Here is a 16,990-nt window from a genome sequence, read left to right as displayed (position 1 = left end):
CCAGCTCAAACCGCCCTAGGCTTGGCTGCTCTGAGTTCCTCTGTGCGGCACTGCCAACCAGACAGTCAATGGCCCGGTCAATGGTGCTGACTGGAGCCTCCAGGATCCCTTTTTGACCAGGTGTTCTGCTCAAAACCGGACACCTGGTCACCCTAGCCGGCTCCCCAGAGCCTCTGACCAGGGAGCCACTCCTACCTGGCCTTGCCTCCGCGAGTCAGAGAACCCACTCCACCCTTCCCAATAGCATCCGCGCCTGGTCCCGGAGCGTGTCAGGGATATGCTGCCAGGGCGCTTTGGCCATACTCCCTGGGCGTGGGGAGAGGGGACGGAGCTGACGGCCCTCCAGGCTTGTCCTGGGATGATGCCACGTGACGAAACCTCCAGGAATACGCCCAACCCCAACTGGCCACCCTGAGAGGAACCTGAGGCAGAGCATTGCCTCCCTGTCTGTACTGTGGCTAGACAATGATCCCCCTGTAGCCTGCGTGCTTTGGCCCTGCTCTAGGGCTGGACAGATGTGGCCGGGGTGGGGAGGCGGAGAGTCATTTCTCCAGCTTGCCAGGGCTGCAGGAGAAGCCAGGACTGGCCTTTGGGTGGCGGTGCGGCTTCTCGGCATGGGCGGGGCTGGGGCAGGCTTTGCCTCAGCCCATTTGGAGCTGCCTGAGCCCGAACACACCTTTAGCGGCTGTTTTGTCAGTCAGCCTCGTGCACTCAGGGCCTGTGGGGGCTTTAGGGGATGGGGTGGGATGGGCACCAAGCAGGGGCCAAGGCCCGTCGTGAGCGTGAATGGGGGGGGAGGAGCAAAGAGGGCACGAGAGAATGGAGGGGGGGGGTCAGTCAAGCTGTTTGTCCAATAGCCCACGTTGTTTTTTAGCTCAAGAATCTGCCCAGAAGATGAGTAAACCAAGCTCTTTGTGGGGCCTCCTGTTTTCACGCAAACCGTGTGTCCCGGCCTGCCTTGGCTGGGGTGATCTCTTCCCCCAGCTGGGGGTACCTGCTCGCTCCCTCTAAGGACGTGCACGGGGCCTGGGGGAGCTGCGCTGACCCTCCCTCGTGCTGCCTGAGCTAGGCGCAGTGGGATTAACGTGTCATGGGACATGGCTTCTGGCAAATGAGGCGCGCGGGATGCCTGCTTATCTGGGCAGCCACGCTGAAAATCCCCCTCCCTGCATGGACAGAGCGAGGCTTGGCGGGGCTCAGTGCCCAGTCAGAGACTGGGCGAATGCTCCCTGTCATAGCTGCCCACCAGGCTGCCTCTTGTCTGCCCTGCGTCTCTTCTCCCTTTAGCTGGGCAGCAGGGTCCACCCCAAGCAACCCGGGCACCAACTCCCAGTCCCTTGAGCCAGTGAATTCCACTCCTCTACCGCCTTTAGCATCATTAGATCTGCTCTTATTTGCAGTCCAGTAGCACCCAGAGGCTTCAGCTGCCATCTGGACCAAGGCGCGGCACAGACTGTGAGCGACTGCCACAAAGAGCTCACCAGCTACAGGGAGGAAGGGAAACCAAGGCACAGAAAAGGAAAGTGATTTGTCCACAGTCACACGGGAGCTGAACATAGCACCCAAGTCTTCTGTGTCCTAGCCCAATCTGCTACCCACTAGACAACACTGCCTCCCCACCTGGAGCTTGATAACAACATGAATGGGCCGTAACCCCATGGTCTACAGCACTAAGAGGCACCCTGCATCACACACTGATCCTGCAGCTGACACTGGGTCAGCTGTAAAGCAGGTATCCGGCCTAGCTGGTACTTCAGAGGCCTGGAATTCCCCTCCCTCCCAATTGCAAGATGCTCTTTATGGGCAAAAACTCCTTTCTGGTCCCTTCCAGTGATCAGACTAATGCCCTAACGCATGTGAGCAGAGCCCCGTTATCATGGCCTCCAGAGCCACCCACAGAATGACTGTTCTTAAGCCTTTTAAACAGTATTTGATGTGACAACATGTGATATTTTAATGACTGAACCCTCCTCTGGTGACCCACTGGTCCAAATACATCGGCCTGCTGCTGGAGACCAGACAACTGATTACAGTCTCCAGCCCCTGGCCCCAATGAACTGGCACACAGCAGCCTTGCAAGACAATAGAGAATGTGACCGGCCAAGGGCTGTGTTAAAAGTGCTGCTTTGGAGGGGGTGCCGCAGGGCTGGGGAAGCTGGTTTGTGTGCATGTGCAGGGAATGTCAGCGGTGCAAGAGAAGGGCAAACTGATCTGTGTGTGCATGTGGAAAGGAGGCAGGGGAAGTCTATGTGTTTTGGAAAGTGCGGTGCAAAAGGGAGGCAAAACTGGGGTGTGTGTGGAGGGTAGAAAGGAGGGAGAATGTGGCTTGTGTGTGCAGAGCAATTTAGAGCTTTGTTTTGCTCCAGGGGGTATAAAAGGAGCCATAAAATATGGCCATAGACGTTAATATTAAACATTTATTCAGGTCAATGTTTTATATCAGTGATACTCACACCTCAGTGGTTCAGGAGCCAAATTAGCGATCAGCGTTACCCCAAAGAGCCGCAGTCGTGTGAATCCATTGTTTCATTTCCTATATTGCTATCTAGTCATATTTAAACAGCATGGCAGGGAACTATTTAGTTATATATATAATTTCACAGCAAATGACTGACCAAGTATTATTATTTTATCAACTACAGTTGGTTAATAACATAGTAAAAGCATCCTGATTGGTTAATAACTTAGACTGGTTAATAATTCAATCACACAGCGTTTTAATATCATGTGCTGCAAAGACACATTAAAGAGCCACTTGCGGCTCGCAAGCCTCAGTCTGAGTGTCGCTGCTTTGTATCTGCCAATCGTGAACAGAGCACAGGGTTCCAGTGTCTTTTCGGTTGTGTGACGTTTTTAAGTTCGCAGCAATTTCCAGACCAGGGTAGAATTTTCAGAAGCGCCGAAGTCGACCCTGTTTGCAAAAGGGGCTCTAAGGAGGGATTCAGAAGGGGATTCAGCCTGCTGGCGTTTGTGGCTCCCATGCGTAGGTGCCCAGCTCTCCCCATGCATCACACAGGGAGTCCGGGTGTCTAACTCAGGGCGGTGGGTTCCACTAGGTGGCAGGGTGCGCAGCAGTGCAGAGCCGAAAGGGGAAGCCACCTTGGCTGGCCACTGAGAGCGGTGTGGCCTAACCCCCGCCCCTCAAAACAAGTTAGGCCCTTAATTCCAGGCCGATGGGAGGTGCATACATGTGTTCTGGATTCACGGCTGTGAACCTGTCCTTGGAACTTAGTGGTTTTTCACAAAGAAAGGAGGAGGTGGTGGTGCCACCCTACAACCCATAGCCCAGTGGCATGCTCCTAGGGGTGGGGAGAGCCACGTTCACGTCCCTGCTCCACATCCGGCAGAGGGGGAAGCTGGACCTTGATCAGCCATATCCTTGGAGAGTCACAAACTACTGGGCTCAAGGTTATAAGAGGAGGCTCCCTGTCTCCCCCATGCAGGCACGCTCTGATTGGGCCCTGAAGCCAAGAGAGGCCGGGAGCCACCTTCTTTGTGACTCTCACTGGCACTCGGAGGAGCCAGCACTTAGCTGGCTGGGTGTATGCCCAGCTGTGGGGACTTTAACGAGGGAAGCTCAGGCACTGTGGGGACTTGGGGCACCTCTAATGTTAGATGGCAGCTGAGCAGGGGTTTGGGGAATGGCAGCGGCACCTACAAATTGGAATTAGTCCCTCTTGTGACTCCTAGCACTCACTGGAGATGGCAGCGCCTATGTCACTTAAGCACTTTCCAAAAGTTTGCCCAGAAGCCCATGGAGATGGAGTTAAGGTTCAAATCATGCAGCAGAAAAGAGGTTTGGAATGTAACATTTTTATCCCACTGGAAATGCTGACATTTAAAAATTAGTCTCTGTTTCAAGTTGGAATGGAATTTTGAAATAGCAAAACAAGATGAAATTCAATAAGGACAAATGCAAAGTGCTCCACTTAGGAAGGAGCAATCAGTTGCACACATACAAAATGGGAAATGACTGCCTAGGAAGGAGTACTGAGGGAAGGGATCTGGGGGTGATAGTGGGTCACAAACTTAAATATGCATCAACAGCGCAACACTGTTGCAAAAAAAGCAAATATAATTCTAGGATATTTTAGCAGGCGTGCTGGAAGCAAGACGTGAGAAGTAATTCTTCTGGTCTACTCAGCACAGATTCAGCCTCAACTGGAGTATTGATTCCAGTTCTGGGCACCACATTTCAGGAAAGATGTGGACAAATTGGAGAAAGTCCAGAGAAGAGCAACAAAAATGATTAAAGGTCTAGAAAACATGGCCTAGGAGGGAAGATTGAAAAAAATTGGTTTGTTTAGTCTGGAGAAGAGAAGACTGAGGGGGACATGATAATGAGCTTAAAATATTTAAAAGGTTATAAAAAGGAAAAAAATAGTTCTCCTTAACCACTGAAGAGAGGACAAGAAGTAATGGGCTTAGATCACAGAAAGGAAGATTTAGGTTAGACATTAGGAAAAACTTCCTAACTGTCAGGGTGGTTAAGCACTGAAACAAATTGCCTAAGGAGGTGGTGGAATCTCCATCATTGGGGATTTTTAAGAGCAGGTTGTACAAACACCCGTCAGGGACGGTCTAGACAGTACTTAGTCCTGCCTCAGAGTGGGATACTGGACTAAGTGATCTACTGAGGTCCCTTCCAGTTCTACATTTCTATAATTTCTATGATTTGGGATTATGAGTCCCAAAAGTTTTGAATCAGAAATGTTGAAACAAAAACGTCCATAGCTTCAAACAAAATGATATGAAAATTGTCAGCTTGAACTGACATTTCAGCAGAAAATGTTTTATTCTTTATGTTGAAACAAAATAAAGATTGGCATTTCAATTGCATCCGAAGAAGTGGGTATTCACCCACGAAAGCTCATGCTCCTATACGTCTGTTAGTCTATAAGGTGCCACAGGACTCTCTGTTGCTTTTACAGATCCAGACTAACACGGCTACCCCTCTGATACTTGGAAATGTTGATTAGAAACAAAAATTGTCATTTTGACATTTCTTGCAGAAAAATGGAATGTTCTCATCAGAATTGCCATTTTCCCATGAAAACTGTCATGCTGGATGAAACTGCATTTTTCAATGGGAAAACTTTCTCTATGCAACTTTTGACCAGCTCTACATATTAGTAATTTAGGATTAAATATGTGCCAGGGAAGTTGTGATAAGCCCAAAAGCAAGCATGGTAACCCCAGGCAATTCAGAGCGATGGTCAACTAAACTATATAATTCACACAGGTAAGTTATGAAAATGCAGTTAGGGCACCCTAACAAGCCTGACTCTGCCCTATAGTGACACCAGGAGGGGGAAAAAGGGGGAGGGAAATCAATGTGTCTTTAAAACTTAGTTTAATGTAATCTGGGTCCACAACCACTAAAATGGCTTAAGGAAAGTCTAATGGTTATCATAGAATCATAGAAGATTAGGGTTGGAAGAGACCTCAGGAGGTCATCTAGTCCAACCCCTGCTCAAAGCATGACCAACACCAACTAAATCATCTCAGCCAGGGCTTTGTCAAGCCAGGTCTTAAAAACCTCTAAGGATGGAGATTCCACCACCTCCCTGGGTAACCCATTCTAGCGCTTCACCACCTTCCTAGTGAAATAGTGTTTCCTAATATCCAACCTAGACCTCCCACACTGCAACTTGAAACAATTGCTCCTTGTTCTGTCATCTGCCACCACTGAGAACAGCTGAGCTCCATCCTCTTTGGAACCCCCGTTCAGGTAGTTGAAGGCTGCTATCGAATCCCCCCTCATTCTTCTCTTCTGCAGACTAAATAATCCCAGTTCCCTCAGCCTCGCCTCATAAATCATGTGCCCCAGCCCCCTAATCATTTCCATTGCCCTCCGCTGGACTCTCTCCAATTTGTCCACATCCTTTCTGTAGCAGGGGGCCCAAAACTGGACACAATACTCCAGATATGGCCTCACCAGTGCTGATTAGAGGGTAATAATCACATCCCTCGATCTGCTGGCAATGCCCCTACTAATGCAGCCCAATATGTCCATTAGCCTTCTTGGTAACAAGGGCACACTGCTGACTCATATCCAGCTTCTCGTCCACTGTAATCCCCAGGTTCTTTTCTGCAAAACTGCTGCTTAGCCAGTTGGTCCCCAGCCTGTAGCGGTGCATGGGATTCTTCCTTCCTAAGTCCAGAACTCTGCACTTTTCCTTGTTGAACCTCATCAGATTTCTTTTGGCCCAATCTTCTAATTTGTCTAGGTCCCTCTGTATCCTATCCCTACTTTCCAGAATATCTACCTCTCCTCCCAGTTTAGTATCATCTGCAAACTTGCTGAGGGTGCAATCCATCCCATCATCCAGATCATTAATAAAGATGTTGAACAAAACCGGCCCCAGGACCGACCCTTGGGGCACTCCGCTTGAAACCGGCTGCCAACTAGACATCGAGCTGTTGATCACTACCCGTTGAGCCCGATGATCTAGCCAGCTTTCTATCCACCTTATAGTTCATTCATCCAGTCCATACTTCTTTAACTTGCTGGCAAGAATACTGTGGAGACCGTATCAAAAGCTTTGCTAAAGTCAAGATATATCATGTCCACTGCTTCCCCCATATCCACAGAGCCAGTTATCTCATCATAGAAGGCAATCAGGGTGGTCATGCCCTTGGTGGATCCATGTTGACTGTTCCTGATCACCTTCCTCTCCTCCAAGTGCTTCAAAATGGTTTCCTTGAGGCCCTGCTCCATGATTTTTCCAGAGACTGAGGTGAGTCTGACCGGTCTGTAATTCCCCAGGTTCTCCTTCTTCCCTTTTTTAAAGATGGGCACTATATTTGCCTTTTTCCAATCGTCCAGGACCACCCCCAATCGCCATGAGTTTTCAAAGATAATGGCCAATGGCTCTGTAATTACATCAGCCAATTCCCTCAGCACCCTCGGATGCATTAGATCTGGACTTGTGCATGTCCAGCTTTTCTAAATAGTCCTTCACCTGCTTGGTGTCTGCTTAACCTGGTCCTTAACCTGCTGTATTGCTTGGTGTCACTACAGGGCAGAGTTAAGGGTTGTTAAGGGAGCCTTAGCTGTTCATTTCCACACCTTACCATGCCTGGATTTCTTTTTGAGTTTAACCTTACTGCTGAATTTCCTGGGGTTGTAATGCTTGGCTGGGGATAATTACAACTTCTCTGCAATGAACTGTACCATCTGTTGCTGAGCTGTACTTTAGCTCTATTTTAACATCAGCTTTGTCTGAGACTAGCAAAAGGAGGGGGACCCTAGCCGTCTCCATGCAAGGCAGCACGTGTCTGAACTCAAGAAGTGGCTACACATGTCCTGGCCTACTGCTGCCAGGCCTGGAGCAGTTCATGCCAGCAGAGAGGGGACACCCTCCGGCCTCGCACCTCTGCACACCTGGCTTCAAAAGGGCTTTCGATCCAAAGCGAATGGAAGCTGCCGGTCCTGACCGAGCCCACAAGAGCTGTTGGCCCAGCTCAGTATCTGGGGCTAATCAGTCCCTTCCTCACTTTCAGAAGGACTGAAAATAGGCTCCCCAAAGCTGCCTCAGCAGTTCAATGCTATTGGGATGGAGCATAAATCTTCCCCGGGGCTCCCCCAGCTGCCCAGTGCTGGGTTGACTGGAGGCTCAAGACTCCATGGAGCAGCTACAAGGCCAGAATTTTTGAGAGTGCTCAGCTCCCGCGTTGGCATCTAAAGAAATGGGCAGGCCAGCTGGGGCCCTGAGCTCTCGTGAGTCCTGAGGGCTTGGAGAGCTGGTCCTCACTCATCGCAGGGCTCTCAACTCCAGCAGGAAGCAGCTGAAACCTTTTGCCTGGGATTTGGAGCAGAGTTCCAGGCTCTGAGGAAGACTGGCCTTGTGGATCGGGTATTAGAGCGGGAGTCTGATAATCAGGGCCGGCTCCAGCATTTCTGCTGCCCCAAGCAATAAGAAAAAAGCCGCGATCGGCGGCGGCAATTAAAAAAAAAAAAAAAAAAGCCGCGATCGGTGGCGGCAGGTCCTTCGCTCCTAGAGGGAGTGAGGGACCTGCCGCCCTCGAATTGCCGCAGGTGCTGCCCCTCTCCCTTGGCCGCCCCAAGCACCTGCTTGTTAAGCTGGTGCCTGGAGCCGGCCCTGCTGATAATCCCCGTTCAATGTCTGGGTCTGCAACGGATTCCCCTGGGACGCTCACTTAATCTCTCAGTTCCCCACCCGTGAAACAAGGCTAATAATCAGCCATCTGCCTTGTTTATTCAGACTGTACCCCACTGGGGCAGGGCCTGGCTCGCTCTGTGGACATGTGCAGCACCCAGCCCAACAGAGCCATGGTCGCTGGCGGGTTCCCGGTACTATGGCAACACAAATCAGAGTGGGACATATTGACCTGGGCCTGGGTAAACGTCTCCCTTTCCACCCCTGGCCGGCCAAACGAGCTGGGGAGGGAGTGATGGGGAGAACTCACTGTTGCCAAAGCAATGGGCTTTGGGCTGTTTTGGGAGGGTCCATGGTCTGAGGTCGGGACAGGGGACGGGCGGGTGAGTGCAGGCTGTGATAACAACATGGAGACCCACCCCCAGAGGAGGCCCGGGGTCTGTGCTACCCAGGGCCACCCAGGCCAGCTCTTTGCCCAGGAGAACCTTACGGATCGGTTAGAGGAAACAGGAAGAACCCAGCGCCCCCTACCCACATTATTCAGGGCTGATTTGTGGCCCATCAGAATTCTCCCTTCTCCCAAAGCAGGTAAAGAGCCCCCCACTCCTCCATCCCAGCTCACCCGCGATAACATGCATCCCCGCCACTGTTAGTCTAGTGCCTGAGGAAGGGGGAACTGAACCAGCCTCGTCTGCACTGGTGCAGGGAGACGCTTTCCCGCTGCCCGGGATAGGTCCACCAGGAGCCACAGTTGCTTGCTGAAGGCAGCTTGGTCTGGTGCCGTGGCTCAGGGGGCTCTGTTAGTTAGAACACACTCACTGGCTTCCCTGAAGTTACTGATCATCTCCTGGCAGCTGGGCTTGTCACCGCACGCGGGGGCAGAGTTCCCAAACCTCCCCCTCCTAACCTGGCCCCTGGGGTGACCCAGGATCGCTCACTCCATTACTCCTGCCTCTGCAGTAAGAGGGGGCTCTGTCTAGGCTGCGAGCTGGGGTAGGACTCCTCTGCTCAGGGACCCAGCAGGACTATTGCTGGCAGCGGAGCTCTAGGAGCTCGGGAAGGAAGTGGAGGCACCTCTGAGGACAACCCCCCCTGAAACCAGTGGGGATGTAGGCGGCTGGGCTCCTCTGCTAGTTCAATGAGAATAGCTGGAGCACATGTACAGCAGCTGGGAATCGACCCCGTAGCTCCAGTGTAGATGCAGCCTTTAGCACTGCAGGGGGAGCACGTGGCTAAGTGCAGGTAGATAGACCTAAGTGATCTCTGCGTGAGCTTGCACCCTAGAACTAGGGGTGTGGCTAGGATGGCAACTTGAGCTAGCTGCCCCGGTACCGCCAGCGGTCAGGCATGATTGTATGCAGCAGCCACACTGCAGTGGCAGAACTAGTGTGTATCTGCCGACCTGCCCGGGGGAAGCCTGCGCCCGGGCCCAGCTACCCTGCAGACACATGGTAAGAGCAGAGGCTGGCCAACCGGGCCAGGTGTAGCACTGCTCATCAGCTTCTGAATGTCAAAATAGCTGCAACTTCCCCCCGCACCCACCCACCCACAAAGGGGAGGGGAGGGATGGGGAAATAGTTGGATGTGATATTGGTGAAGTTTCTACCATAGAGTTGGCAAAAAATATTTGAAATTTTGAAAATATTCCCAATAAAAAGCAGAAAGATGTGTGTTTTTAGAAATAATTGATATTTATGGACCACCAAAGCAGATTGGACATTAGTGCAACACTTCTCAGAAACTGACAGCCATACAAAATATATAAATTAAAAGTTATAAGAGACTTCTGTACAGCTTAGGAAAATGTACAAGGACTGGAATGCAATTTAAAAAACATACAAGCTTATTTCTTTCAGGGAGCTCGCCAAAGAATATAAATAAGAAATCTCTCTTTCCTTGCCCTAAATGCTGTACATTTTGAGGTAGAGAACTGCTTTATTTCCCTTAGAGCACAACGCAATATTTGGTTTTGCACCATTAGTTCATTACACTAATAGTTCCAAACTCATCCCCTCTGCTTGTGGCATGAACTAGAGCTCATGTGATTAGCAAGAATGAGGTTGCCACTTATTACCCTTCTCATAACAGTCTCCCCCTCCCTCTGTGCTGGCCTTGTCACTTGTCTAATGGAAGGTCAGGGCACCATCTTTTCATTGTGTGCACAATGCCTAGTGCAAGGGGCCATGGATTCCTCGCTGGAGCATCCAGGAGCTACTGCAATGCAAACAACAGGACGGTCTTTCAGCAATAGTTCCTTGGGTTGGCCAATTACGCAATCTCTTCCTGAGCAATTTGAACCTCGGCTACGGGCAGGTGCTTCTGCAGCCGCTAAGGAAACAGCCCATGGTGCCTCTGCTCCAGTTCTTGCTTCCATGCAGTGTTGAGCTGATAACCAGACTAGGCCATCGTTCGGCATGACCCCCTGGCAGGGCACCCGAGACCCTGTTGAGAGCTCATCGGAATATGGGATGCTCATGGAAAATTTCAACTTTGTGGCAAAAGTCAACCCCCCGAATCTTCCCATTCAGAAATGCAAGCGTGGTTCCTCACATCCCCCAGGTCCTCTATGGGCCAGACTCCCCAGCCGGACCTCTTCTCTCGTGATGACCAGAAGGGAGAGTAAGAGCCAGATCTTGCCATGGCAATAGTAGCAGAGCTGTAACCCTCTCGCTGTGGTCCAGCTGTTAGCTGGAGGGAACCAGAGGCACAATAGGTTGCTGTGGGTTACAGAAGCAAGTTTTCCTTCTCGAAGGCTTTGTGGCAAAATGGAAGAGAGACTGGGCTTTATTTCTATTAGAAACTGGGGTCTGTGCCCAGCTCTGCCTGCAGGGATGTTGATCTGTGAAATGGGTGAATGCTGTTACGAGCCAAGGGTCATGAAGCGCACAGAAATATTAGACAGCAGGCCGTGGAAGAGCTGGGCCGAGAGCTCCTGGTCACGCAGGTTACTGCACCTCCTCCTAAGGGGACTCCCCCTTTGGTTTTATTTCCCAAACGTTGCAGCTTGTCACTCTCCCAAAAGTGCCTGCTGGGGGGGGAAAATCACAGGACTCACGAGCAATGCAGGAAAACTGGCAGAACGGCAGTGGCCTGGTCCCCCCCTAGAACAACACTGAACCTCTGCCCTAAGTGCCCGGGCCAGGGCCAGGCTCTGGTGGCAGTGGGGAGGTAGATCATAGCACAGAGGGTTCTATGTTCACAACCCTCTCCCCCCTCCCGGCCTCACACCCCTGCCGGGGGATTTTATCCCTTCATGGAAAACTGCTGCTGCTTCTTCCCCTTTTGCACTCACTCTGAGGAACGTGGAAGGCTCAGGCTCTGGGAGGATTAGCAGGAACACGTAAGTAATGAGCTGTTCATTATTAATTCCTAAGATATTTAGAGTGGTAAAAATTTAAGGCAGATTATCCCCATTGGCACTAATGTGCAGGTCATAAGCACTGTGGCAGGACGTTCCCTGGTCTGGCTAGTGCTGACTTAGTGTAAGGGATAAAGCCACTGCTAGCCAACAGACCATTTTGGTGGCCTCCAACTCTCAATTAAGAAATACACCTCTACCCCAATATAACACGACCCGATATAACGCAAATTCGGATAGAACGCGGTAAAGCAGGGCTCCGGTGGGGGGGCGGGGCTGCGCACTCCGGCGAATCAAAGCAAGTTCAAGTTTCACCTATAACGCGGTAAGATTTTTTGGCTCCCGAGGACAGCGTTATATGGGGGTAGAGGTGTAGCTAGATTTGCTCTGAGCCAGTCAACTTCAGCATCTTTCAAAAAAACAGAAGGTTTGGTTTAAACTAAATGGTCACAAGCTCATATATGAATAGAGGCACGGGCATTAATTTACAGTCTCAAAGCCATTTTTTTAATACGGTGTGGAAGTGAGCTAATGAACCTGTGTCTGAGACTCAGACTTTAAGGTCAGAAGGGACCCTCATGATCCTCTAGTTAGCCCTTCTGCACAGCACAAGCCACAGACCCTCACCTTCCCCTTCCAGTATCAGACACCTAACCTCCGGCTGAGTTACTGAAGTTCTCAAATCATGCTTTCAAGACTTCAAGTTACAGAGAATCCACGCTACAGAGGAAGGCAACCTCCCTCCAGGGTCTCTGCCAATCTGAGCAGGGAAAAATTCCTTCCCACCCTCAAATATGGTCATCAGTTAGACCCTAAACATGTGGGCAAGACCCAGCAGCCAGACACCTGGAAAAGAATTCACTGTAGTAACAACTCAGCGCTCTCCCCATCTTATGTCCCATCACTGGCCATATGAGATATTTGCTGCTAGCAGTCACAGATGGGACTGCCAACAATGGCATATAGCCAATCAGACCATCCCCTCCATAAACTTACCAAGCTCAGTCTTGAAGGTTTTTTACCCCCCTTGGTAGGCTGCTCCAGAACTTCACTCCTGTGCTGGGTAGAAACCTTCACCTAGTTTCAAGCCGAAACTTGTTGATGGCCAGTTTATAGGCCTTTGTTCTTGTGTGCACATTGGCACTTAACTTAAATAACTTCTCTCCCTCCCTGGTATTTATCCTTCTGATGTATTTATAGAGAGCAATCAGATCTCCCCTCAGCCTTCGTCTGGTTAGGCTAAACAAGCCGAGCTCTTTGAGTGTCCTCACATGTCACAGCACGAACGGGTTACAACTTGGACGCACACCAAGGTTAGAAACTAGACAGTTGGGCTCGAGGTCTAGCCCTGGCCTATTTAACAGCACCAGAACGTTGCCAGCCTCTTGGGAGAACTCAGCTACACCCAAACGGTTCTGTTCAGTGCACCCGCAGCCCCAGTGCACAGGGGCCAGTTCAGATTGGAGAATTCAAACCCACTTTCTTTCTCCCTCGACCCTCCAAGTTCTCAGGGATTTGGATTTGAGGCCGCAGTTTTAAATCTTCCACGTGAGAGGAGTCAGAACACCTGCAGCCTAGGGAGCCCCCCACAGCAACATCTTGCTAACACTTAAAAGACACCAAGCAGAACTGAGGGGTGGGGTAGGGCAGGGGACTAGGAGTGAAGAGACCGGGTTCTCTTCTCAGCTCTGCCGGGCGAGCAAGTCCCTTCCCTTTTCTGGGCCCGTGTTCCTACCCCTCCTGGGCCTGCCTTATTGCATTAGGTTGTGAGCACTTCAGGGCAGGGATGCTGTGTCTTGCTGTGGTTAACATTTTGAAATTGCTTAAGTGACTTAGGCACTTTTTAAAGTTTTACCCAATCCATCCGCAGTGCCCAGCACAAGGGAACCCCATTATCCCTTCCTCTCCTTCCCTGTGGAAGCTGGGACAAAGTCCCTCAGGGTTTGTGTTCCCTCCCTAACCCATTTCTCTGCAACTGGTTGTTTTTACTCCCATCAAGCACAAGGTTTCGCTCAAGAAAGAAGTTCCTAGTGCATTAGTGTTTCTGCCATCTTTCCCTCTCCCCAACTTCTCTCTGCCCTTTGTGTGTGAGCTGTCCCTGACCCAGCCTCTGGTTCTGCAGAGATTCCAAGCCCAGAAGGGACCACTGAGATAGACAGGAGATCAGACTAGACTAACACAGGCCAGAGACCTGCCCCAAAATAATTCCTAGAGCAGATTTTAGAGAAACATCGAGTCTGGATTTAAAAAGGGTCAGTGATAGAGACTCCACCACAACCCTTGGTAAATTGTTCCACTAGTTAATTACTCACTGTTAAAAATGTGTGCTTTATTTCCAGTCTGAATTTGGCTAACTTCAACTTCCAGCCATGGGATCGTGTTACATCTTTCGCTGCTGGATTGAAAGATCAAGTCACCCCTTAACCTTCTCTGTTAAGGTTGCGTTCCTTGAGTCTACCGTGTTTTCTAATCCTTGAATCATTTTTGTGGCTCTTCGCTGAACCTGCTCCAATTTATCAACACCTTCCTTGAAGTGTTGCTACCAGAAGTGGACACGTTATTGCAGCAGTGCCAAATACAGAGGAAAAAAACTCTATGCCTACTCACGATTCCCCCGTTTATCCCAGAATCGCGTTAGCTCTTTTGGCCACAGAACCACCCTGGGAGCTCATGTTCAGCTGATTGTCCACCACGACCCCTGACTCTCTTTCAGAGTCACAGGACGCAGTCCCCCAGGCTGTATTTATGGCCTATATTCTTTGTTCCTAGCTAGAGACATTTCGCCACATTAAAATGCACTTTGTTTGCACCCCTGGTTCACGGGCCTATCGAGCGTATCCTGTGCCATGGCCCCTCCGCCTGCAGAGGGAGAAGGAGTGAGCGTGCTGAGTGCCCGGCGGCAAGCAGTGCCTGCCTCTGCCTCGCCCCAGAAAGGGGCCTGGCTCACTCCTGCGCTTTGCACGGATTCCTTTCCTTACACGAGCCCTAGTGCTTGCAGCTGTAGATCACCTCCTCCTGCATGCACTGCTGGCATTCCACATAGCAGCACCACTGCACTTGGCAGTGGCAAGAGAAGGTGACCAGCCGGCTCTGCGTATTGTAGCCACGCCCACAGCACAGGCTGTCACAGCTGGCCTCCCGGGAGCATGTCCTTCCGGCAGTGCCCAGCGAGTATTTGCTGGGCCGGCAGAAGCTGGGCGAGTCCTCCACGTACACCAGATCCGTGGGGCGTGGAGTAGCCGGGCTTTTGGGGGAGTGGCCGTGTCTCTGCGTGCCCACGAGCTCGGAGTGCCCCACAGCAGCATTCGTGGCACTGAAGATCTTGACAGCATCGTCATAGCGCAGCTTCAGGATCTTGCCAGTCTCGTGGAAAGGGGAGAGCTGCTTCCAGCAGGTCCTCACGGCACAGGAGCCCGAGACACCATGGCACTTGCACGTGGTTTTGAGACCGTTCTTCACGGCCTGAGGAGGAAGAAACTCCAGTTAGTATTTGCAAGGACCATGGGCCTAGCTCTTGGTATAGAGAACGCTGCACTGAGAGCATCTCAAAAACACTGCCATGCGGGATGCCAGTCCCGTGTTACCGATAAGGGAACTACGGCGCACCAAGAGGGGTCGTCATAAAAATGGTTCGAAGGGTGGAAAAATGCCGTACAGCGAGAAACTGACAGAGCTCAATCAAAAAGAAGAGGGAGAGGTGACTCGATTCAGCAGCTAGGGATCTTCACAGGGAGAAAACACAGGGTATTAAAGGACACTTGAATCTAGTGGAAAAAAGCAGAACAAGAACCAGTGGCTGGAAGCTGGAACCAGACAAATCCAAACAAGACGTTCGGCCCAAACTGAGCAGGGAGGGGGATTAACACTGGAATGAGCTACCAAGGGGAGTGGTGGATTCTTCATCTCAGTGTCTCCAGATCAAGCCAGGAGGCCTTTCTGGAAGATGTTTTAGTCAAACAAGTTATTGGGCTCAGCACAGGGGTGACATTTAATGGCCTGCGATAATTGGATGATCTAATGGTCTCATCTGGCCTTAAATTATGAATCTAGGACAAGCCTTGCCCAAGGCAGCAGAGGGGGATTTACCATGAAACAAACAGTGCCAGCACAGGGCCCCCAATGACAGGGGACCCCCAAAATGCAGGACAAATCTCAGACAACCTGCCCCCGAGTCCCGGCTGGCAGTGCAGCAGGGCTCAGGCAGGCTGCCTGCATTCCCTGGCCAGTGGCCCCAGGCCACTCCCAGAAGCGGCCAGCTGCTGGCCTGTCTCTGTGTGCCCCTGATGGGGGGAGGTGGCTCCACGTGCTTCCCCCTCCTCGCAAGGGGCGTGCAGAGATGTGCCAGCAGCAGCAGAGCAGGGCTAAGGCGGCTCCCTGACCACGCTGCCTCCCTCCCTCCGCGCCGCTCCTAGAAGCGACCGGCGTGTCCCTGCGGCCCGTGGGGGACGGGGGTGTCTCCGTGTGTTGCCCCCGCCCCAAGAGCCAACTCCGCAGCTCCCATTGGCTGGGAACTGCGGCCAATGGGAGCTGTGCATCTGGGCAGCGGTGCACAGAGACCCCCCTGATCCCTCCCCCCCGCCTAGGAGCCGCTGCCAGAGGGGTGTGCCGGTCACTTTGGGAGCTGTGCCACCTATGGTAAACGTCACCCCCCGACCCTTCCCACACCCCAACTCCATGCCTCCGCCCAGAGCCCAAACCCAGCACCCAAACTTCCTCCCAGAGCCCGAGCCCCGCACTCCACTCCCACACCCCAACCCCCTGCCCCAGCCCAGAGCCCAAATCCAGCACCCAAACTCCCTCCCAGAGCCTGACCCCCGCACCCCAACCTGCTGCCCCAGTCAAGGTATCTCACTTTATTTTCATTTCCTTCTTATTACTTATAATATAGGAGGATGAAGAAAAAAAGAATGAAAAACAGGGGGGGAGATAAGAGAGAATGTTCTTTTTCTTGGCAGGGTCCCAAAAATGGAGCTGCACACAGGGCCCCACTAACTTCCAATCTGCCACTGGGTTGAAGCCAAGAGTCCTGACTCCCAGCCCCTTTCTCTAACCACTTGCCAGCCCTGCATCTCTAGCCAGACTCAAAACCCGAATGGCCACGTGAACATGGCTGGATTTACCAAGTGCACAGTCATACGCAGACTTCATAGCGTCACTATGCTGCTGACAGCGGGCACCCAGTTTCACAGCAGTGGGTATATAGAAATCACTCCTCTCTATAGGCCCAGGCCCCTGCCACCCGAGTGAAAGGAGACTTTTTGGTTAACTCTCAGTAGCACAAGGCCTATGCCCCAGGTAAGCAGTTCTGACTAGTCAGTAGAGGGGCAGCGGCCGCTCTCCCTCACCGCACCAGTTCCCCTGTAGAAGACATGACAGCAGAGGATAAGTCAAGATGTTTGCATCTGATCCTTGAACCCTTTCTGCGCCCAGTGCCCTGCCCCCTCACCTTGATGCCCACGTTGGTGTTGTGGATATCCACCTTAGCCCGCAGGTCTTTGCCGATTTTCTT

General features: G+C 51.6%; 1 protein-coding gene across 1 annotated transcript in view; it reads right to left on the bottom strand.

Annotated features, from left to right (window-relative positions):
- Positions 1-11,914: 11,914 nt before the first annotated feature.
- The window catches only part of LOC128823372 (protein Wnt-9b-like), a 55,218-nt gene continuing 50,142 nt past the window's right edge, over positions 11,915-16,990 (bottom strand). Inside the window, exons 2-3 of the mRNA XM_054005617.1 lie at positions 16,928-16,987; positions 11,915-14,943 (exon numbers count right to left, since the gene is read on the bottom strand). Coding sequence (XP_053861592.1) covers positions 14,467-14,943; positions 16,928-16,987 — 537 coding nt within the window. The 3' untranslated portion in view covers positions 11,915-14,466. The remainder of the gene's footprint in view (positions 14,944-16,927; positions 16,988-16,990) is intronic.

Source organism: Malaclemys terrapin, chromosome 15 (genome assembly GCF_027887155.1).
Source record: "Malaclemys terrapin pileata isolate rMalTer1 chromosome 15, rMalTer1.hap1, whole genome shotgun sequence".
In the NCBI taxonomy this organism is placed as follows: Eukaryota; Metazoa; Chordata; order Testudines; family Emydidae; genus Malaclemys; species Malaclemys terrapin.
This window is presented reverse-complemented; position numbering and strand designations above follow the sequence as displayed.